The sequence below is a fragment of the Podarcis raffonei genome, chromosome 13 (assembly GCF_027172205.1).
Source record: "Podarcis raffonei isolate rPodRaf1 chromosome 13, rPodRaf1.pri, whole genome shotgun sequence".
In the NCBI taxonomy this organism is placed as follows: Eukaryota; Metazoa; Chordata; class Lepidosauria; order Squamata; family Lacertidae; genus Podarcis; species Podarcis raffonei.
In genome coordinates, this window is record NC_070614.1 from 3,385,664 (window position 1) to 3,409,818 (window position 24,155).

The 24,155-nt window shown below is 42.1% G+C and overlaps 1 protein-coding gene across 2 annotated transcripts; it reads right to left on the bottom strand.

The window, feature by feature from the left end:
• Window positions 1–119: 119 nt before the first annotated feature.
• On the bottom strand, window positions 120–23,961 carry SDHA (succinate dehydrogenase complex flavoprotein subunit A). Of its 2 annotated transcripts, none has more exons than XM_053362372.1 (15): window positions 23,833–23,961; window positions 17,978–18,067; window positions 16,764–16,925; window positions 13,878–14,021; window positions 13,059–13,223; window positions 11,787–11,935; window positions 9,808–9,932; window positions 7,136–7,304; window positions 6,322–6,517; window positions 5,280–5,451; window positions 4,677–4,795; window positions 3,803–3,914; window positions 2,595–2,725; window positions 1,355–1,468; window positions 120–1,110 (listed from the first exon to the last, which is right to left on the bottom strand). In XM_053362372.1, exons 1-15 carry the CDS (start codon window positions 23,890–23,892, stop codon window positions 1,024–1,026), a joined length of 1,995 nt encoding a protein of 664 aa, XP_053218347.1. In that variant the 5' UTR covers window positions 23,893–23,961; the 3' UTR covers window positions 120–1,023. The 2 variants fall into 2 exon arrangements, with proteins under 2 accessions (XP_053218347.1, XP_053218348.1); XM_053362373.1 differs by having other exon boundaries at window positions 17,978–18,064; window positions 23,833–23,947.
• Window positions 23,962–24,155: the final 194 nt, after the last annotated feature.

Genomic DNA, 24,155 nt, shown 5'->3' on the forward strand with positions numbered 1-24,155 from the left:
CGCATATGCTAAAATTCTAATTACAAAAAATTAATCTGTGAAATCCAAGAACACACACATGTTGAACAACATTAATGGAGAAATTGATAGAACTGTTTCAGTGCTGGCACACGCTGTACTTATATTCTTGTCCTATTTAATGTGCTGGATTTTTACAAATACAAAGTAAATACATAATATGCACACTTGTCAATGAAATCAGAAAGCAGTTAGGAAAACTTTGTTTCAGATTTTTCAGATGATACTGATACGACAGTACTGAAGCATCTGAAAGAATATCCATCTATACATCGTGACCCTTTTCAGAGACACACTCCAAACAAAGAATGCCTTACAAAGAATGCCAGATATACAACTTTCAATTCTCAACAGTGTATTATTCACCTAGGTAAAGATATTTAAGGGAGAGAGAGCTGGATTCTTTAAATTTTTAGTGTCTGCCAACAGACAGAAAAGTCCTACCAAGCTTTTATGGATCTGCTATGATATTTGGTTTAGGCTTGACACTGTTCACAAGTTATAGTTGCAGCAACTGTGATTTAAGTAAGTAATGTGAACTGTAAAATGTAGAGAATTATAAAGTTCTAAGACCACAATCCAAAAGTTAAGTGCACTTAAACCCTTTCATTTCAATGGGTGTAAGTACTTCCAACTATTGGATAAATGCTGCTGTTTCTCTTAACCACCATACTGCATTTACTCTTTTAATGTATCACTCTAAGAAAGTCAATACAAAATTGCACAGTCAAAATAAAGGTAATACATACGAATTGCATGCAGAGCTCCAGCTACTTAGAGAAACCTACAAACTCAAGCAGAGACAATATGAGATTACTTTGCGGCATGAGCTCTGTATTGCCATGATATATTAACGCATGAAGCAATGGGCCAATATACTAAGCTTCCTGGATTCTGCTGCAAATGAAGATTCTCTCAAACTTAATGCATTACAGTTGTCTAGTAGTAAGCTGCATGATGTTCACTTCTGTACCAGGAAACTTACAAGGAACTCAGTGATAGTCACTAGTAGGAACGAATAGCTGGTGGCACTGTTGCACAGTCTTCTTCATTGAGGGTTTTGTCGATTACAGGCCTATAATCCAGAGTAACCTGAAAAAAAACAGTTGTTTGTCTTTGTGAGAAAGCTGACTGCACAGCAAGAGTCAAGCTACAATTTTATTATTTTGCACTTAAAATTAATCAACCTCATTACAATCCAAAAGAGAAATCAAAATTTCTTTAAATTGAGTTCTTTTAGTTGGAAAACAAGTCACACACTACCAAAAGCAGTATGCTGGATATACAGGATTCCTAATTTCAAAGGCCAAGGTGGAGGGGGGGCGGAATCACATACCTTCCCAGTCTTGACATCTACATAAGAGAGAGTATGCTTTCTCCAGTGCTGATCAAATGATTTCTTCTGCTGCCCTTGGATTGGTTTGGAATAGTCATATTCATCAATCCTTACCTAAGCAACACAATGCAAGAGTGAGATAATGGCAACAACCCAAAGCTCTGCTCAGAAGATGACACCAGCCATGTGCCAAACAGCCTTAAATATTAAAGAACATTCTAGTTTCTTTAGGAATTTAGAAGAGCTAGAAATGAATATGGAAGCACTACCTATTCTTCTACAAATGTGCAACTCCTTAGGTTCTAGCTTTCATTACCTCCTCAGTGAAACCAGCTTTTTTGTTGTTTCTGTGGACACGCATTGCCTTATCTTTTCTTATATAGAGAGGTCCTGGATTAAATATTTTAGCTGCATTATAAACAACTGAAATGTGGAAGTGCTGTCCTGAAAGCCCAATAATTCTGATTTTTAAAAGGTGCTGATATTACCCACAACACTCATTTAGAAGAGATGTCAAAAAGGGCACTGATAGAGACATCTCCGTGAGATTGTGGAGCAGCTTAGGCTGTGCTTCTTTCTTACAAAATTAATTACTGAGGTACCTCCAGTTCAACGTGTTGGTACGTGCAATTCTGCTTTAAAAATAAATTGGCTCATTGGCAACGAAATGGAAGTTGGGGTGTGACTGGGCAGAGATGCGCAAATTTTGCTTTAAAGCTCAAGTGTTTCTGAACCTGGCCCACCCAACTCCCTTAATCTTCCCCAGCCCCAAACACTAATAATGTATCACACTGATTAATATGCACATATGCAGTCACATGTAACCTGCTGCTACAAATGTAAGCATTTGTAGACTGGAATACTTCTCCAATACCAACATTAGATGTGGAATAAAACAGGAAAATTCTGATGCTTCTCCTAAAACCACACAGGAAGATCTGTCCTTGCAACAAAACAGCAGTCCTTTCAAAGTTTTTTTCTTTCCAAATCAGGTTGGGAGTATCAGGGGTAGCAGCAACACATATAAACCCAATATGTTTCAATGAGAACTGTTCAACACACTCTGGCTGCTCAGAAGAGGAAAGCTCCACGTGTCTCAGGATTCTGCACCTTCCTGGAACTGTTGCCACTATTTCCATATGACATTCCTCTTTCCCCCTCCCCAGGCAACATGATCAATGTTCAGGGATGGCGAGAGCAGGGGTGGGCCACAGATGATACATCAAGAAGTTGTGCATACCTTAAAATCCTCCCTAGCATGAGCACCACGTGACTCTTTCCGAGCCTCTGCACCATAAATAGTTTGTAAAGCACAGAGCATTAGATTTTGTAGTTCCAAAGTCTCCACCAAGTCAGTATTCCAGACAATACCTAAAGGTACAATGAAATGTTAGGGGCATTTCAGCAGTCCCAATATACAAATCAGACAAAAGCACAACTCTGCTTGTAGACCAAGGCTGCAATTCTATGCACTCTATCCTGAAGTGAACACTTGCTTCTGAGAAAACATGTCTCTGTGGGTTTCTCATATAAAACTGTTTGAGTCATGGCCTGCAAAGCTGTCTTGCATGCAGCTTAAAAACTATAACAATTGTGTCAGTGTCATGAGCCTGAAGTCTGTGCTATATTCCTAGTTAAAAATGTGAAAAAATATCACAGGAAAAAGGGCAGCACTCTCCCCTCTGCTCTCTTCCCCACTAATATCAGGGGGGAAATGACAGAAATACAAAAAAGTCATTAGTTCAACTGTACCACCGGTGCTTAAATATATGTGATGAAGGCACCAGGCAAGCCTTCCTGGAGAGAGCATTCCACAAACAGGGAGGCACTGAGGAAAAGGCCCATTCTTGTGTTGCCACCCTCCGGACCTCTAATGGTAGAGGCACACAAAGGGCCTCAGATGATAACCGCAGGGTCTGAATCAGTTCATACAAGGAGATGTGGTCCTATCATCTGTGATCAGATGGAGTAACATAATTTGTCTGACTGATTTACCACCTTACAAAATAGCTCTTCCAACAAGGCAGAATGTTGGAATTTGAGTGCACAGATAAGCACAGAAATGAGCACAAATTAAGTTCCAGCTAATTTTTAAGCTAATTATTAGACCTTATATTTACAGAGATGACCTCTAAGTATGTAGACAAAGCCTGGTGAAATTCCACTTTAGCTAATGGGGCCTCCCACTGCTGCCGCGCCACCGGAGCACAATTTCTGTTCTCATCCTGAAGCAAAGTTCTTAACCTGAAGCACTATTCCTGGGTTAGCGGAGTCTGTAACCTGAAGCGTATGTAACCTGAGGTACCACTGTACTTGTTTTTAAGTCAAACTGACGTTACATTACTTAACATCAAAGTTCTCTGAACTGCATATGATAGATGCCACAATCATTTACTTGCACACCTCTAAGAAAAGCCAAGCTTACAATGATACATTCAGACAGTCTACCTCTATCGAATGTCTTCAAATCATCCATGCTGTTATAGAGACTGCTAATTTGCTCACAACCCTCCTGTAGGACAGGACCTGTACGGAACACTGCAGCATGGGTTTGCATTGTCTATAAATAGAAATTGAGAAACAATACATTGATTGGAAATTCGAAGAAAAAATTAACCTCCTACAGCTGCCAGAATGTTCAGTTGTCAAAATCTGTTTGAATACACCCATATCACTTTCTACAAACCCTCAAGTCCATACTCATGTGCAGTAACACCATTGTCTTCTGGTGCCTAAGCTGCCCTGGCTATTTCTTAATGGCTCCATCACTTCCAAGAGAATTTACTCTGGGCTGCAATATGTAACCATTAAGACATATCAACACAGCCAGCCTGCTATCTTTCATAATCTGTATAAATCTGAAATACTCTGAATGCAACTCTACCTATGTATAAAAAGGAAGGAGTAGAGTGCTGAGGTTCTGGACATGAAAGCAAATTTAACTTGAGAATTGCAACAGCCCTTAGGGATGGAGTGTAGAAGCAGGTTCCATTTGCAGAGGAACATCCTGTTTGTATTCTGAGCACAGTTTACTACAACCATGTGAAGCAACTTAAGCTGAAAGTTAAGGAAGGTCACCTAGGAAGCTTTGCACCTGAGCAGGAGTTTCAACCTAGGTTTCATGGGTGTTTGCCAACTTTTAGATCATGAATGGATAATCAGCCCCTCCATCTCGAAAATACCAGAGCACAAAATTTTAAAAAGAAGAAAATCATTTTAGAAAGGCCAGAAATCCAGTTTTCAAGTCAAAATATTATATATCTGTTTTAGCAATTCACATTACATGTTATTAGCCTAGCCTCCAAGCAAACCTTTTATATACCTTTTGCATATTAAGTCTCAGATCCGAAGTTCTTATGCTTCCATTGGCAAAGCGCAGTTTGTCAAGATTTGCTACAGATTCTTCACCTGCATTTGGTTTAATTGACGGAACTGGTTCTCCTAATTAGAGTAGACACAAGCATGATTCAGCTACAGCTAAGTCTACAAAAATTAGATAGCAGTCAGGGTGAGGGGAGAAGGCAAGGAACAAGAGGAATATATTGCCAATCAGTAATTCCATTATTTCCTAGTAAAATTCTCAGTGCCTGCCCAGCCCCTTCTGATAAATTTGGTAGGAAGGGAAATATTTTTTCATAGGCATTAATAGAGTTTCTTGACCTTGCTGGTCAAGTGAAAAGCTGTTACCAGTCCCACTTCTCCATGCAAGCCCCAATTCCTCAGCTTTTCCCCTGGGAAGGAAAATGTGGAAAGAGTGGTCAGCCGCTCCCTGCTGTTTGAAGGTGCCCCTGCTTGAAAGAGCGGCACCAACCTCTCCTGAGTAAAGGGCTGGTTGAGAGCATGCTGGTTTGGGCTCTAATGCTCAAAGGTACCCAGCCCTTTCAAAGCCTTTCGAGGGAGATGAAAAACAAGCAAGGAGACCTACCAGGTTTGCAGGATTCCGCAATGCTAAGAGCACACGCACGGCCAAAGACCACCAAATCTAAGAGTGAGTTTGCTCCAAGACGATTAGCGCCATGAACAGAGGCAGAGGCTGCTTCCCCACAAGCATACAAGCCAGGAACTATTTGATCTCTGCCGTTTACATGAGTAATCACCTGCCATTAAAAATAAGTGTGAAATAAGCATACAGTGACTCTATTCATGCACCGCTCACATGAAGAGGGCAAGTGTGGTGACAGAGGTGGTGGGACCACGCATTTACCCCACTCCAAAAGTCACCCAGCTCCTCCTGTTCCTGGCACTGTTGTGTTCATCATAACTTCATGTGTGGAGAAGACTTCTCACTGCAGAAAGATCCCTGCATGATTTAGAACCCTGATTATAGTGGGTTCTAAAACCCCGCAGAGATCCTCCATGGACAGAGAAGTCTCCCCAATGCAGAAGTTAGTGAGAGCACAGCAAAGGTAGGGACAAAAGGAGCCACACAGTTTTGAGGGTGGGATACACACCGTCTTTGTCACCATTTTTACTACTTTCTTGTAGTCATTTTTTAAAAGCTGTTGGCTAACACAAGGAGTGAAGGTGGTGATGGCAGAAGGCAGAGAGAGAAGGGAGAACCAAAGACGCACAGGCCGAATTAGGTCTGCCAGGCCTTGGAGGTTGGCATTCAGGGCATTTTGGGCTAACCAAACCTACGTTAACAAGGGAAAATGTCATAAAACATCATGCTCAGGAAAGGTGGACCTGGTTAGCCCTGAATACCTGCAAATTCTTCATTTGCATTCCTGGCGTGGAGATGTGAAGGAAGAGCCAGGGCTACAAAGGAAGAATCTCCCTTTGCAGCTACAGCTTGAACTTTTAATCACCTAATGTCAGGTGACTAACAGGAAGGCAGACCCGTCCACCTGTCAAAGTGGGCTGTGAAGTTGCTATTTCTTCACAATTATATCAATCCGTATGCAGAAAACACCCACAATATTCAGTTTAGAATACTTCCTATTTGAATATTACTTCTGGAAAATTACCTGTCCTTTGTAGTTTGTAGGAATACCTCCCATATTGTAATGAACAGTGGGCAGAACAGGAATGGGTTCTTTGGTAACATCCACACCAGCAAATATCATCGCAGTTTCTGAAATCCCAGGAAGACGAGTTGCTAACTGCTGAGGTGGCAAATGATGCAGTTGCAAGTACACGTGGTCTTTGTCAGGCCCACATCCTCTGATGTTAAAAGAAAAAGTGTTATAAACACACTCATTTTCACAGTCCTATCTAGAGGCAAACTTTTAAAGTCATTCATCATCTTATATAGGAAGCAAAACAAGAACAGCTCTCTTGGTGACAGGAACTAGCCATCTTTTTCAACCCACATTTCACTTTCTATTTACTAACAGTTTGTAAAGTTTAAATAAATGAAACACATTTCTTACAATTAGGACTCATATGTGGTAGCAAGTCTGAGGCTTGTCCATGTGCCCTACACCCCCTCCTTCCAGTCTGTAGGTCATAAACATCCCTACATTTGTACGCACTCACCTGTCTCCTAAATCCCGGGAAGAACTGTATTGCCAGGAGGACATGTTCAAGATGGCCTCAGTGAAATAATATTATTCTTTAAGATAGCTTTCCTTAATCCTGGGTTCCCAGAAGCTGTTGAACTACAACCATCCACCATCCCCAGTCAGCACTGCAAATGGTCCAAGATAATGGGGGTTGTGGTTCAACAACATTTGGGGAACCAAGGCTTTAAGATACTGGATTGGTCAATGTTTACAAACTGAGCAATCCCACATCTTCTATAATATTTGAAACGTAGCAGTTGCGGAAAACCAGACTTACCTTCCTTCTCGGATCTCAATAGTCATTGAACGAGACACAACATCTCTTGAAGCTAGATCTTTGGCAACTGGTGCATATCTCTCCATAAACCTTTCACCTTCACTGTTAATCAGAATGCCTCCTTCACCACGGCAGCCTTCTGTAATAAGGCAGCCAGCTCCATAAATACCTGCAAAACAAGCAGTCACTACATTATAAACTTTTTAGGGATTATATTTTACAGATGTTCCTCAATGTCATAGTACTAGAATGAGACACCAACATTTTAATATCCAATATAGTGTATGTACCAGCTTCAAATCTTGGCTTTGATAATCAATCAAGCTTGTTCATTGAATGGCTTTTGAAAAGTCAGCATTCTCTCAGCCTCACACCTGCCAATATAGGGGTGACAAACTATCAACTCTACAGGGCTCTTGAATACTGAGGATGTATGGGAAGTGCTTTGAACACCTAAAGTAGGATATAAATACTTCTGCTAGCAGAATATTGGTTGCAATTCTTCCTTCAAATCACTCAAACTTGTTCTCTATCTTTCCACAAAACACTATTTTATGCTTAACTGGAGACTGGTGGTATTTTCTTCCATCCCAAATAAATACTAAAATATGGCAGAGAGTATTTCACTCTACTAAGACATTCTGCTGCTGATTCTAAGGCTGCCATTCTTCAGTGGAATTCTCTAGCATGAGGCTGCCAAGATAGAAAATCAGAAACTAGTAGAATACTATAAAAATCAGACTCCATTATGATTTAGGTTAGCTTACGCTTTATGCAAAATAATTAATGCCATTTTTCTTGTTATGACATTTGTTTGTTATTTTATTTACCATGAATGGTTGCTTTTGTGAATATGCTGGGCATGCTTCCACTTTTGTAGGGCTCTGAACAGAAAATGACAGCTGTACTGCCTTGGCTTTTAAAAGGTTTTTAATCCCAAAGTACACAAGCTCTCCAAATTTACAACTACTAGTTCACAAAAGTGTAATCTTTAGGGTAGTACAGAACTCTGCTACAACAGATTAACTTGTCTATCCCTTTGAAAGTTGACAGAATCTTTGGTGAAGAAAGAGTAGGAACTGGCAGAAGCAGAGTTTCAATCTTGAGATATAGCAAGTGGCTTAAACTACTGTATATTATACAGTCACAAGGCTGCAGCTGGTCCAGAATACGGCAGCTCAGCTGTTGAGCAGAGCAGCCAAAGGGCCAGCAACAATTCTGACAGCACTGCACCAGCTGCCAGTAATACAAGGTATACATTGGTATACAAAGCTCTAAGTATACAAAGACTTTCTCTGTATGTCCCAACACACAGTTTATGTTCAGAGAGAAAAGCTCTTCTTGCAGTATCACTGCTGTGGGTGGCTAGGAGGTTGCAAAGGAAAGAGAAAGGCATTCTGTCTCTGGAATTTCTTCCCAAGTAAAGTCTGGCAGTTCCCTTTCCTGATTATTTTCAAAAGGAATTTGAAGACATTTTTATTTGTACTGTATACGCTTTTGGAAGCAGATAATTACATACAGGTAGTGCTGTTTTTATAACTCACATTTTAATTACTACATATCACATATGGTTTCATTGGATTTTATGATAGCACCCTCTGGGCACTCTTCAGAAAAGAAGATCAGGATACATAATACAAGACACTTAATAAATACATTAAAGTATTTCCAAACCTGCTTCACATTTGTACATTTACATTGGGGTTACGTTCCAAGGCACTGAACGGCTTAGTGAAATCACATATATGTGAAACACGACTGAAAAAGACTGCAAACACTCTGTTCTGCCATTGCTCCACCCCGTTTTGTGAAGTTTTTGTGATTTTTTGAGCCACTTCTGGGTTCAGCGTGATGCACGCATGCACACATATCAGATGCGCCTAAAACAGTCACTGCCTGTATAGACATTTTTCTTAAATGTTTCCAAGACAATCATTATCTATAGCAGTGTTTTTCAACCACGAGATGTGTGCCACAAGATGTTGCCTGGTGTGCCGTGGGAAACATTGAAAAATTCGAAAGATTTAAAAATAAAGTATTTTATAATTTTTCATATTTCTGTTTACTTACTATTTCATAATAAAGTAATTATAAAATACTTTCTTTGTGTTTATTTGATTCCTATTCAAGAGAATTACTTTATATATAGTCAATATAGGCACAGAGTTAAATTTTTTAACATTTTCTAATGGTGGTGTGCCTCGTGATTTTTTTCATGAAACAAGTGTGCCTTTGCCCAAAAAAGGTTAAAAAACACTGATCTATAGCTAGCCTCTTCAGACAACCATTTCTCATCTACTTTCTAATAGGGATCTATTGTCGTTGTTTCTCATGAATATGTCCCTAGCATGAACAAGCTAAAGATGTATTATATTTTTTCATGGTTGTAACACAGGCTGAAAGCTATCAATTGCTTTAAGATTTAAAAGACAGCTCCAATAATCAGATATACAAGCTTGTGTAAATCCTTTTAATCTGATGGAACTGTCATCCAAACTACGTACCGCAAGAGAGAACTACTCATCTGCCATGAGAAAGAAGTTCAACAGCTGTAGGCTGCTCCAATCCCAAATGCCCACCCTGGATTTAAAGGTTTAATGAGGTTTAATTTAAAGGCTAAAGAGTTTCACAGTAACCTTAGTTGTCTGTCATGTTACTGAACATCATTTTACCTGTGGGATGGAACTGCACAAACTCCAAATCCTGACAAGGCAGACCAGCCCGTGTTACCATTGCTGTGCCATCTCCAGTACAGGTGTGAGCAGATGTACAGCTGAAGTAGGTGCGCCCATATCCTCTAGGAAAAGAGCTCATTATTAGTATCTGGCCAGTACATTTCACACACACAAAGAAAACCAATGATTTCAGCTGCATACACTTACCATGGAAAGCCATGGCTAATGATTGACCATAACGTGCAGATTTCTCCTGATTCAGTTGCTCGACTACGCGAGCAGGAATAATAAACCTCTCTTATAAAAATCAGGTATTTTTGCTTTCTCTTTAGCTAATTTAAGTTGGTGGGTTAATTTTTCTCCCATCGCTATTTGCCATAGTTCTCTGTACCAACAATCCAATGTCAAATACAAATTTTTGGTTATCACCCTGCAAGCAGCCATCAATATGAATACTATTTGTTCCACAGGTCTCACTTTCTCATTTTGTTCTGCCCAAATTGTTAAAAGAGTTAATGTTGGTGTGCGATTTTTTTTGATGTGTGATATTTGCCATTTCTATAAAAATATCATAGTACATAACTGTGATACAGAAAATGGCCACCATACACACACACACACCCTGTCAATTACAATTTCTCCAACATTTTGTATTATTTTTATTTGCAGACATATTAGTGTACTGTACCACTGATGTAATAATTTTAAAGAATTCTCCCCATGGGTTGATGATATTGCTTTCTTTGAGAAAATCATCCATATTTTCTCCCATACATTTTGTTCTTTTGCTATTCCAATATCACTCACCCATATTATTTTCAAACCATCCAATATAATTTTATTTCTATCAAGATGTAAATAAATGTTAGAGATTAATCCTTTTGTATTGGTCCTATGTTCCAAATTTTGTCCTGTTTAGTTTGTTTTTCCCCTTTTGCCCCAATCTTTCAACCATGATTGGATTCGGATCGTAATTTGTTGGTGTAAAACAAAACATAGTCCCTGGTTTGGGCACAAGAACTGTGGTTTGTTGCTCCCACATGCTAACTGGGAACAGCAATCTGCACATTCACTGTAAACTAGACAGGGGGAATCTCTGGATTCCTGTAAAGCAGGCATGGCCAAACTCGGCCCTCCAGATGTTTTGGGACTACAATTCCAATCATCCCTGACCACTGGTCCTGTTAGCTAGGGATGATGGGAGTTGTAGTCCCAAAACATCAGGAGGGCCAAGTGGCCATGCCACCTGTAAAGCAATTCCCTCTTCAGCCACATCCACCTACACCTGATGCCACGGCCAGCACTAGACACAGGGGATGCAAAGACACAGCTGCAAAGGATCAAAACTACATTCCCAACTGTTTCTCTGCAAGAGCAGCTTGCAGTTACCACCTTTTAAATATGCACCAGCTGGCCTGGGAAAACTACAGCACTCTTTCCTTCCCATTCCCTTCTAACTCAATGTGAGTCATTAGAATAAAAATACAATTAAGCAGAGGTAAAAGTTTTTTGTTATCTTTAACAGGGCTGCATGTTTAGGAAGATTATATATTGTATGAAATTCCTACTTTAAAGTGTAAAATATTCTTAGAGTAAAAGTCTGACTTCATAATCTTTTGTAAGCAGCCCCCATCTCTGCATTCCCTTTCATCTTTGCAAACAAAGTGTTGGGAGCATATGTTTGTTGACATGAAGTCTGATTTCCCCCTCCTATTCAATAGGAAAAGGGAAAGAATTGTTTAATGGGCAGGATGCAAGGCTCACAGTATTAAGGGCAGGGAAAATAACCCAAAGGGAGGCGGGTTTGGAGGCTTCCCAATGAGTGTTGGTGGAAACACCCTCTCTCTCTCCCCGTGGGGGGGGGGGGGGAGAGAGAAAAGGATGACAGCAATAGACTCCTCCCTGATCTAGCCTGAGGCCAGAATGACAGACAATTCCAGGAAGTACATTCAGTATGAACAGCTAATTAATATTACCCAGTGGCGATAATCGTATTTTTTGCTCTTAAACGATGTATGGTTCCATCTTCTATACAAAGTGCAATAACACCACAACATTCTCCATTTTCCATAAGGAGGTCAAGGGCAAAATATTCCACAAAGTAACTCGTGTCATATCGAAGAGACTAAAGGGGGAGAGGGAAAGAATCATGTATTATTATTATTATTATTATTATTATTATTATTATTATTATTCAACAAGGTTTTTGGGGTACTCTATGAGACTGTAACCCTGGAAGCAAGTCTTTACTAATTTTAATTTGTCAGAACCAACCTATTTTAGGCAGTTCATAAATATCACTCCAGTATGATAATTCCATTAGTCAGGGATGATGGGTTCAACAATACATGGAGAGGAAAACATGGGCTACTCCTCTCCTTGTGGATTACCTGTGCCAGGAAATGGACAGGGAGAATGCATCTCATGCTTGCTTTTTTGACGTTTTAAATTTTGTAGTATGCTACCTTCTGGGTGCTCGCCAATAGCATAAAAGGAAGCTTATAAAATATTTTTTAGAACAACACCATTTGTCAATGAAACATAGAAAAACACATTTGTGTAGGGCGATTCATGAGTGCTGCTGTATCTAGAAATGCACGCTGTGCTGGAGGTGAAATAGTTAAACAAGTTACCCAATCAGAACTCAGGGGGGTGGAGTCAGAGGGACTATAAAACCAGCTCTGGGAGGGGCGGAAGGAGTTCGTTGGGAGTTGGGTGGTTGGTTGGAGTGGGAGTGAATTGGGATAGAGTCTGTGGGGAGGTTGAGTTAGTGTAGCGAAATAAGCTGAGTCAGGAACAGTTAGGAACTAGGAAGACAAGGAAATATCTGAGAGGTGGTTTAGTGAGTGAGAGCAGGTAGCGGAAGTTATAGGTCTGGATAGGCACCCCATGATTGTAATTGACTGATACCGTTTATAAATCCACACACTTGTTAAACTGCAATAAATAAACAGTAGTTTATGCTCCAATTTAACCGTGGCTGGACTCAGTATTGTACCAGGTAGGGCCTGGGTGGTGGCAGCGAGAAATGAAGTGGTGGCACAGGGATCAATAGACGGTAAAACAATCAGGGACCCTGTGTGATCGCCACACATGCCTCCTGTTTGTTTTTTCTGACTGTGCAGAAGACACATGGATGTGCTGGCTAAGAGTTTTTCTGAGTCAGTTACTGATAGGAGTGCAACTATCAATTTCAAAAGTGATCCTACTAATTAAATTCATTCTCTGCCCCACCAGCATCTTCTTACCCGACCATACAGTGTGTGAAGCAGAGAGTGGCCTGTCCTATCAGCCACACAACAGCATCGATGAGCTTGTCCCCCTTTCCCAAACTTTAGGCTCTGTCCTCCAAAGGCACGCTGATAGATCTTCCCATCTTCTGTCCTGCTAAACGGCATGCCATAATTCTCCAGCTAAGGAATCCAAGTGGAACTTATTAGCCACTTGACCATCAGCATGAAAACAAGGAAAGTCTGCTTTACACATATTTCAATTTTAGAAAGAATCTGCCATGTGAAAACAAAAAAGTTAAATTAGGCTAAATAAACCTTTGATTTGCACACACTGTGTCCTAGTTTCAAGAATCTGGCTTATGAACATTTGGGAACTTTCTAAAAAATTGGGGGAAATTAACTAGATCGAAGCAGGAGACCTCCATCAGTTAATGTGAGTTGTGTGCATTCTCCAAGCCACTGTAAGAAACTCCTCCCTCTGGAACAACTTTGTTGAGGCTCAGTATATCCTCAGAGAAGTTGGCAGTGTCGGCATATTCACAGCTGTAATTTGCCAGAGCACTACATTCTGTAAAATGAAGTAATACTGTACCATCTGACCTTACTATGAAGCAATAGAGTTCTGGAACAGTTTACAGAATCAGAACACGCAAATACAATGAAACAGTGCAATCTTCACTATGAGAAAACTTAGAAAACTGGTTTCTCCTACAAAGAAAAAAATGGTTTTGAACATACCTCAAGAGGAGGTTTGTTCATTTTTCACAACTGCTATAGTAGTCAGTCATGAAAGAGTATTTCAGAAAGACTCATTTTATATGGTGCTACTTATACCTCGATAACTGAAGCAGGAGCCTGTTCTGTCATATAATGAATCGCATCCTGGTCTCCCAGCCAATCAGAGCCTTTCACAGTATCATAGAAATGCCATCTCCAGTTATCCTCTTCCATATTCCCCAAAGCAGCATTGATTCCTCCCTGGAAATTAAAAGCAAACATTTGCTCAAATGCAATACTTAGCAATCAGTTCCTTTATAGTTTAATCTAGGTATGGCTTTTGTTTTATCCATGGCTTCTTCCAGCATCTCATTCAGTGCTTATCAGCAAGCAATTTACGGCCATAGTACTGGAACGGTTAGCCTACATCCAGGTTCAGTGTTTCAACCACATCATTCTCCTTATTGCTCCATTAAAACTGCAATGGGTGCACGGCTCCTTAAGTACATCTTCTTCCCTGAAGCAGGCATTGCACACAATTTTTAGATATGTCCCTAATTCATTAGAAGAGATGCCATTCCACTTTGAGAGTCTTCGTAAATACCTCATGTAAACATAATGACTCAGTTTGGCCCCCAGGACCTGGGATAAACCTCTTGACTAAAGGCCAGGAGTGGGAGTGGGACAGGCAGCCTGATCTTCCCCCAGTTCCAAAATAGTTACAGCTCTAGCAAGAGAATGCTGCTTTAAGGCAGGGTGCCTCTTTATTGAACCACTCACTGTCCACTCTGTGTAAATAGAGGACTGAAAGTCTGTGTCCTCTCTAGCCAAGAGATCATCTGATCATTGGGTCTTCGGTCCCCCCACAGCTTGGATGATGGGTGCAGTTCTTGCGCTTGCGCTTAGGAACTTGAAGCTTCCTGCTCAGAATTGTTTTCCTCTTTTCTTATCTGTGGGAACCTTCAGGTGCCCAATCCAATTTGTCACAGGGATGCACCTGCCTACAAGCCCATCTTGCCTGCAGGCAAGTCTTCAGATTTGAAGAAAGGGGGATAGAGCAGGAGTAGAAGAGAGAAAGAAAGTTATCACTTTATGATAACAGCCTCTGCTACACTCAATCTCAGACCTAATATCAGGTGCACCTGTAGAAGCTGCAGCCACAAACACGTGGTTTAATTTATAGTACCCTAAATGGTTGAGAAGAAGATAAATGCATTAAAACAAACAAACACTTGATGCCAACAGTTAATGAGTCCTGTGACTTTATCCCTTCAAGGATTAAGGTCTGACATTACCAGCTGGGACCGCAGCAATCACAGCAACCCAGAAGTGGCTGGAACCGGTGTGTGTGTGTGTGTGTGTGTGTGCGCGCGCACGTGCAGGGGGACGTAACAGGCTTATGCGTGCTCCATCATTGCGTGCAATGACCTGGAATGCAACCCCCATATATCACAGTCGTTTAAAACAATATAAAAACATAAAACCAAACAATATCATCATAAAAAGTTAGAAGCAAGTTAAAAGCAAAAATAAATTTAAAACAAATATCCATAGACCATTGGGGGTGGGATGTCCTCTTCCTTGCCTTGCATAGGCCTGGAAGAACAGAAATGCTTTAAACATTTAAAAGTTCGCACAAAAGGCACCTGCTGAATCTCTATTGGTAGGGTGTTTTACAGGGCTGGGTCAATGCCACTAAAAGCTTGATTTCTCCACTGTTGTCAAATAAGGCTCACCAACTTGGGGAATGCTGAAGAGCTCAGGGATCGAGCTGGAATATAAGGGTTCAGGCAATCCCTAAGGCATCCTGAACCCAAGTTGTTCAGGGCTTTGCAAACAAATGCAAGAACCCTGAACCTGGCAGATGGGCAACCAGTGCAGCTGTTTCCACAGTGGTGGAACCAGAAGCTCCCCATCAGCAATCTGGATGACTACCTCATCCAGGCTCAACTAGAGACAAAACACTAGAAAATGTCAAGTAAAGTTGAAGACAGAGCTTAAGTCCCAGAGGCCAGCAACAGGAAGAGAACCGTTACCTCTCCAACTGTCAAGGAGAAGGATTCTAAAGCTAATCTGCATAAATCCTGCTTGTTGGAGTAAGAGGAAGGGGTAACCCATTTCAGGATAGCAACCTTCACAGATGGAGAAATCGTTGGTCTGTTTCACAATCCAGGCCTGAGAAAGCGGACATTATTCAGTGGATTCCTTGTGACCCATTCAAATTAGTCTTACACCAGCCATTTCCTGATAAAATCTGTCCCTCATGCCTCAAGGCCCAGATGAGACTCATAACTCTGAAACAAGTTTTCAGAAGTAGTCAGTAGATAGCATAAGAACTGCAATTAGAATTAGAAATTTAGCTGATCTGCATCTTCAAAAGCTGTATGGCTTTTTCCCTAGAGCATTTGGACAAAGGACCAGCCATCCTAAAAACTAACCTTAGAACAAAGGCACACCCAAGGATCTATAAATAGCTTGATATATTTCATTTGCTTTGTGAAGAGAGTATGGAATAATTTGTAAGTGTAGTATTACCTCATCTGATGTTTTAGGTAATAGTAAAAATAATGGATTATACACCCCAAACTTGTGTTTTAACAACATAGCAAAGTATGCCAAGGAAAGAGATGGGCTGGAACCTTCTCCCAGACATGCTATTTTTCTAAGTGAAGAGGGGCTTTTTGGTTTGTTTTTTTCAAAGGCACAATAGTGAGTTCCGTGACCCCCACGTGCAATGTGAAGTGGTAGAGTCCAGACACAGGGTTGCCTCTTTGAGAACTAAGAATTTTTAAAAAGAGCAAAACAAATATATAAATGCACTTGAGTTGCATTCTGCTTATCACAATTTCAGTAACCGAGTTTATGCCCACAGATAGCAGATGGGCTCATTGGTTCTTTACAATGTAACCCAGTGTACAACACCCAAATCTACACAACACACAGCTTACTCCATTCGCTGTCTATAGTCTATGAACCACAAATTGGAATTGACTGGCCTCTTACCTGTGCCGCAACGGTATGGGATCTGGTAGGGAACAATTTTGTAACACATGCTGTGTTAAACCCAGCTTCAGACAAGCCAAACGCAGCTCGCAAACCTGCACCACCTGCACCCACCACAACTGCATCAAATTCATGGTCCACTACAGGATACTGTGTTGAAATCTGGTTGAGAAAAAGATATAAATGAACAGGCACATCATTTGCAACACCCAGCAAAATAAACCATAGAATAATTATAATGAATATACACATACACGTAGAGAGCACCACACTTGAACTCAATGTATTAAAAAACAAATTTCAAACTCTGTAGTTAACGCTGCCCACTGTTGATTTGTGACCCTCCATGCTTTGGTGAATCAGGAGCAAGCAATACGATCAAGGGCCCAATCCACTCTTCTCACGCATGACTTAATCAGTGTTAGAAATTCAGCTATATAAGCTAATTGCCAAATGGCACCTTAAACCTAGGTTACAGTCACCGCAATGCAATGTCTAGGCACCATTTCCCCCCCACCCTACAATGAGTTCTATTATTATTATTAATTTCATTTCTAAGTCCGCTTTATATTTTAAAGAAAAAATTATCGAAGTGGTTTACAACACATTAAAACATCAAATTAAACAATTAAACAAATTCAAGCTTCAAAGAAAATATTTCATATCCTTCTCTAAGTGACATTTTGCTTTCCTTGTATTTATTTACCTACTTAATTTATATAGCTGTCCCATAGCACAAGTACTCTAGGAAGCCAGAATGATGTAGTGGTTAGTATGCTGGATTAAGCCCTACACCAGGGTACAAATCCCCACTCAGTCATGAAGCTTGGGCCAGTCACAGCCTCTAAACCTACCACAGGGTTGTTGTAGCGATTAACTGAGGAGTGAACCATGCACCCCTTGGAGAAAAAGCTGGGATATAAATGTAATAAATAAGCTCTTCTGCTTACCTGCTTAAGAAAGCTGGAAGGGTCAGCCAGATGGAGATGTCAGTTACCAAGCTGGCATCCAGAGATCTCCACATGGTTGCAACTGGACCCGCGCCAGTCGCAAAGCACACCTGACGCATGGCTAATGTCTAACGCTGGTCTTCATACAGACTTCCGCAACCTGGCGCCCTCAAGATCTTATGGAGGACAACTTTCAGCACAACCAATGGTTGGGGAAGACTGCTATTAGAATATGTCCAATATGCCAGACAAGTAAGAACTTACTGAATCAGATACTTTGGCAGACGCACTTTTCTTTCCATAAACAGTGAAGTGAAAGTTGCGAGAGAGTGCCTGGCAAGTTGCTGGCCCCTGCTGAAGCAAGACAAAGGAAGTGTTATAACTTATGTGATAAACAGTTATCTACATGAAGTACACCTTATCCTAAGCATTCTAAATTATATACTGTAAAATGTTTAATATGAAGTAAATGCATGCTATTCCAGGTTACAAGTGGGATTTCTCACCTTTTTGTGGCATTTCCCCCCTGACACACAGAAACTCACCAGGTATAGTTTCCACACAATTGTCAAGAAAATATTGAAAAGGGAGATGGCCTATACGTAGAAGTGACTGTCATGAATTCATTTCAATCTTCTTTTTTCAATGAAGAGCATCCAGATTGCCCAGGGACACTTGCATATTATGGTTGCTAAGTCTAGCCAGAAAATACCAGATCTATTACTGGGCATCTCCTAAAGCCAGGGACAGCCAATGCCATGCCCTCCGTCATTTCAGGCAAACACCTGAAACTGATGAACAAAATATAGGCAACATTCACACCACCACTTTTAATCACTATAATTACTGTATTTTTCGCCCCATAGGGCGCACCAGCCCATAGGCCGCACCTAGTTTTTTTTGGGGGGGGGGGAATAATGGGGGAGAATTTATTTCCCCCCCAGGCACGGGGCTGGGAAGCCCGAGCTTCCCCCGACCCCAGCCCCCAGAACAGGCTGCTCTCCGCAAGCCGCGGGAGCCCTCCCACAGCTTGCGGAGAGCTACCCGAAGCCTGGGGCGCGACTGCTCAGTGCGCCCCAGGCTTCGGGATGCAGGCAGCTCTCCGCAAGCCATGGGAGCCTGGCGGGAACTCCTGCGGGCTCCCAAGGCTTGCGGATAGCTTCCTGAAGCCTGGAGAGCGAGAGGGGTTGGTGCGCACCGACCCCTCTCGCTCTCCAGGCTTCAGCGAAAGCCTGCATTCGCCCCATAGGACGCACACACATTTCCCCTTCATTTTTGTAGGGGAAAAAGTGCGTCCTATAGGGCAAAAAATACGGTACATTTTAAACAGTTGTGGTTCCCTGGAAGTAGGATTGATTGTTAAATCACTCTGTTAATCGTAGCTCAGGGAGACAAATAGGGACCTTCCAACAAATCTCAATATCCCTAACGAAATGGTTTCCAAAATGTAAATGTGGCCACAATGTAACAACCGGGCTTGCTTTTTGCATAGTCTCAATTCATAGATCCAAGTTTGCTATTATGTTTTACCACATCATCATATTTGCTCAGATAAAGTTAGCATAACTTTACTTTGTTTTATTGCTTAAAAGTAATTCACAGGAATGTATAACAGTACAGAAAAGCAAATCATTAACCAGCAATTAAGCTGTTCCAAGCACTTTAATGCATTTGTGAATTGCCCTCTTTTTCAAAAATCAAACATTGGCAAGAATTAATGTAAATGAGCTCAAGGATAAGCTAACTGCCTTCCTTCTTCAAATGTGACTTTACCTTTTAAATTCATTATTCACAGGCAAGTCTGATTACCGTATTTTTCGCTCTATAACACGCACCCAAACATAACACGCACATAGTTTTTAGAGGAGGAAAACAAGAAAAAAAATATTCTAAACAAAACAGTGGATGTATGATTTTTGTGGTTCATGCTGTGGCCACGGACATGTGATCTGACAGTAGTTTGGAGTAGCCCAATGCAAAAATTCTGAGGATCCATGTGGATCCATGCTTTGTAACCAAGTTTTTGCACCACTGCGGCCCCAGGCAACAGTGGGCGCGTGATTTTTTTGGTGCAAGATGTAGCCATGGACATGCTATGTGATCCAATGGTGAATTTGGGGTGACCCAGTGCAAAAATCCTGAGGATTCATGTGGATCCGTGCTTTGTAACCACGTTTTAAGTGGGGAGGGAAGGAAAAGCACTCAAGGGACAAGGAGCACACGTGGGGTGTGTGGAGAAGGATGCTGCTAATAATGCAGAAGATGGGTTTAAGGGGAGAAGCACGCGTGGGGTGGGTGGAGAAGGATGCTGCTAATAATGAAGAAGAGGGGTATAAGGGGAGAAGGCTCCTCTCCTCTCCTCTCCCGCTTTGCTCCTTTAAAGCAAGCAGGCTCTGCTTTTCTCCCTCCTTCCCGCTCATCCCCAGCTTAGCGAGCTGAAAAACTTTGCTGCTATTTAGCGAGCTGAGTGAGGAGGAGAGAGGGACAGAGAGCCTGCTTACTTTAAAGGAACCAACTGGACAGGAACCGCTTACACTCGTGTAAGCGGCTCCTCTCCTCTCCAAAGCAATGCCAAAGTTTTGCACCTGTTTTGCAGCCTTCTTGTAGTTAACCCCCACATTTTGCCAATCCCCAAAAGTGGGTTACTATCTTACTCAGTAGTTAATGAAGCTACACCCAGTTCAAGTAGCAATTCCTCAGTTGGGGTGGGGCAGACCTACCAAACAAAACCCTACAAAATGTCTACAAAACTTTGGCACCACTTTGGAGTGAATGGGACAATGTTTGGTATCAGGGAAAACCTATGACCCCTGGTTTGAGTATCAATTACTGTACTAGGTTTGGGAGCACTAAAATGTGGGATTCATGCTACAAAACCCTACAAAATGACTACAAAACCCTACAAAGGGTTTGCAGGGAATCTCAAGTGTTGGGGTTCATAGTTAATGAAGTTCTAGATTTCTCTCTGCTCAGGGCAAAATGCCCTTGGGTAGTAGCCCTGTAATGGCAGCTGAGGGTGGGAGAGGTTTCAGCATTCACAAAGAAGAGTCTGCAGCTATTATGCAAAACAAAGTGGCAGTATTTCAACTGCAAACAAGCATTTCAGCTTGCTTTACAGTAACCACAGAATTTCCTAAACATGTAACTGGTTGTGGAATAAGAATCACTAAAGCCTCCCTCACTTTAAAGAGAAAACCCTAGTCAACCTTGAATCTAACTTTCAGCCAAAAATGAGTATTCATTTCAATGGTAAGACAGGTTAGAAATGGCTTTGCAAAGAAGTCCATAAGTTATTCCATCACCCCCCTTTTGTTTCTTCAAGCATTTGCAAATGCCTATGTTAGTAATTCATGGCCTTATCAAATAGTTAGTTAATTAGTTCATTTATATACCGCCCTTCATCACAAGATCTCAGGGTGGATCACAGAATAAAATACAAGACCAAAATACAATAATCAAAAACAACAAAACAATAACCCACCTTCCAACTTTTGTAATGCTTCCATTGGTATCAGGAAACACATTAGAGGAAACAATTTAGATGACAACTTCTCAAACTTCAAGTAGAAGCTCAGTAGTTGGACTTAAAACTCCTTCATATTGGCCACTGAAAGATAAACCTTTCAGTCCTCAAGGTAGTTTGGGTGAACTGCCCCACATACCTACTTTATAAGGAGCATTTTGGGCAGTGTGGATATGACACAAATGAAATGTTAAGTGCAGTTTTGATAGGGGACCAGTTTGGAAAGCCTTCTTAATACACCTTCTCATAAGCCCTATTTGACTTCCACAGCACTTGTAAGCACTGCCCTGCCCCTCAGAAACACTTTAAGCTCCAGGGCAAATGTCTGAAGCAGGGAGACTCCTCACTTTATGGAGGCTCCCTTCACAATCTAAAATCCTGCAAAATCAAGGGTTTTAGTTGCTCAAGTGGTCTCTGAGTTGAGGAGGCTTCCCAACGCAAACCTTTACCCTCTAACTAGTGGAGGGCTGAACAAAGAATAAGGATGATGCACCAAAGGCAGCACTGCCCCTCACATGAGACACTATTCCCCTCTGATTGTTTATCAATGACCTGATTTGCATCACTGTAAACCATAATTTAAATAAAATTCAAACTATGGTTTAAATTACTTTTGAGCAGCATTCACCAGCACAGTGCATTTTCTTGCTAAACCATACTTTAAAAATAAGAATGGTTTAGTGTAATGCACATACTGGGCTGCTGCTTGAATTGGTCCCTCAGTTAAGGAAGCCAGGTCTCAAGCAGAAGTGCCAGACTGGCTTGGTGTTCCCCTACAACTGTGGTGGAGGAACCACAGGCCCAGGGACCAAATGTGACTCCCTAGGCATCTATAGCCAACCCTCTGGACTCTGTCAAGAGACTTCCGCTCTCTCCAAGCTGCACTTCTCACTGGCCCTGCTCCACATACTACCTTCGAGTGCTTTTGCCTGGCTAGACAGCAAGCTACAGTTTGCAGCAGTCGTGGAAAAAGGCAAATTCCATACCAGGGATCATTAGGAAAGGAATTGAAATGAAAACTGCTGGCATCATAATGCTGAAATCTATGATGCAACTGAAGTTGGAATAATGTGTACAATTCTGGTCACCTTGTCTAAAAAAATGATATTGTAGAGTTGGAAAAGGTTCAGAAAAGGGCCACCCAAATGATTAAGGGGGAAGGAACAAGTGCCTTATGAAGAAAAGCTGCAGCATTGGGGACTTTTTAGTTTAGAGATAAGGTAAGAAGTGAAACGATGGACGTTTATAAAATTATGCATGGCATGGATGAAGTAGATAGAGAAAAGTTCCATCTCTCATAATACTAGAACTTGTAGACATCTAATGAAACAGAATGTTTGGAGATTTAGTCAAACTATGGAACTTGCTCTCGAGGAGACAGTGGCAGCCACCAACTTGGATGACTTTAAAAGAGGATTAGACAAATTCATGGAGAAGGAGAGGGCTGCCAATGGCTACTAGCCATGGTGGCTATGCTCTACCTCCACAGTTGGGGGGCAGAAATGCTTCCAAAAACAAGTTTCTGGAAACTGTGGGGCGGGTGGGAGAAGATTGCTCTTGTGCTCACGTTCTTCCCAGAGGCATCTAGTTGGCCACTGTGAGAAGAGAACACCAGACTGGATGGGCCATTGGTCTGAACCAGCCGGGCTATTCTTATGTTCTTATGTAGATGCTTGAGTATCAAGAGAACTGGGTGCCAAGACCTGTTACATACAACAGAACTTCAAGGGACACCATCGAATTCACCCCGAAAGAACTGGTGCACCTGTAATCATTTGTACATGTGCCAAAACTAGCTGAGAGGCAGCACATGGAGATCCGCACTGATCCTTGCAATGTTCCCTAATTGTTCTTATCCTACGATTGGAAGATTACGACATGATCTTAGAAGCGTGGCATCATCTTAGAAGGCTGTGACTATAATGAAGGGAACCTGAGCTGCCTTTGAAACGACCTCTTCATCTTTTGTGGCTGATGGGGGGGAGGGGTTATGCTTAAGATTTATTTTTAAAGGTATGCTATTCACATAATTTATAATGACGCATAAATGTTTCGTAACTTGCTATGACATGTGACCCAAGTGGATCGCTCTGCTGGTTGCAGTGCGGTGCTGATAATGCCAAGGTTGCAGGTTCCCTTATGGCGCAGCTGCATATTCCTGCATTGCATTGCAAGGGGTTGGACTAGATGACCCTCAGCGTCCCTTCCAACTCTACGATTCTATTATTCTGTTTTAGCATAATATAGATCTGTCTATATGGATTATACATGTGAGGAAAAGGATGGATCTATGTGTCTATGAGAGAATCCGCCGCTCCGCGGGTGACCTTGAAGGCCGGCCACCCGCCTCCCCCTCAGGCTAGCCTAGGAGGATCAGGGCCAGGGGGCGGTGCCTGCAGAGCGCGCCGGGGTTATTTGGGGAACGGGGGAAGGGCGGCGGCGCGGAGCTGGCGAGGCAGCCGGGCAGCTCTCTGTGGAGCAGCGGCGCCGCCCTCTCCCTCGTCGTCTCCGGACGGCTGAGCCTTACGGGAGAGCCGCCCCGCAAGGGACTCTCCTCCTCCTCCTCCCCCTCCCCAGGCTCCCGCCGCGCACTTACCGCGCGGAGCTGCCTCAAGCGCCGCAACGCCTGCGAAGCCGCCACTGCCGCCGCCGCCATTTCGCACCGGCCCTCAGAAACTAGGCCGGGCAGAGAGCGGGCTTACTGCGCCTGCGCACGAGAAACGGGGGAAGGTCGCCCTGACGGAACAATCGTGGAGCGCGGGCGGGAGGAACCAACCAACCGGAGAGGGGGGGCAAGCGGGAGCTTTCAAAGGCACCTCACGGTCTAAAGGAACAGAGACGCGAAATGCCTTTCTCGGTTCCCCCAAAGAGGAAAAGTATGCCTGCCTAGTGCTCTTTTGTACTCGAAAGAGTTTCCGA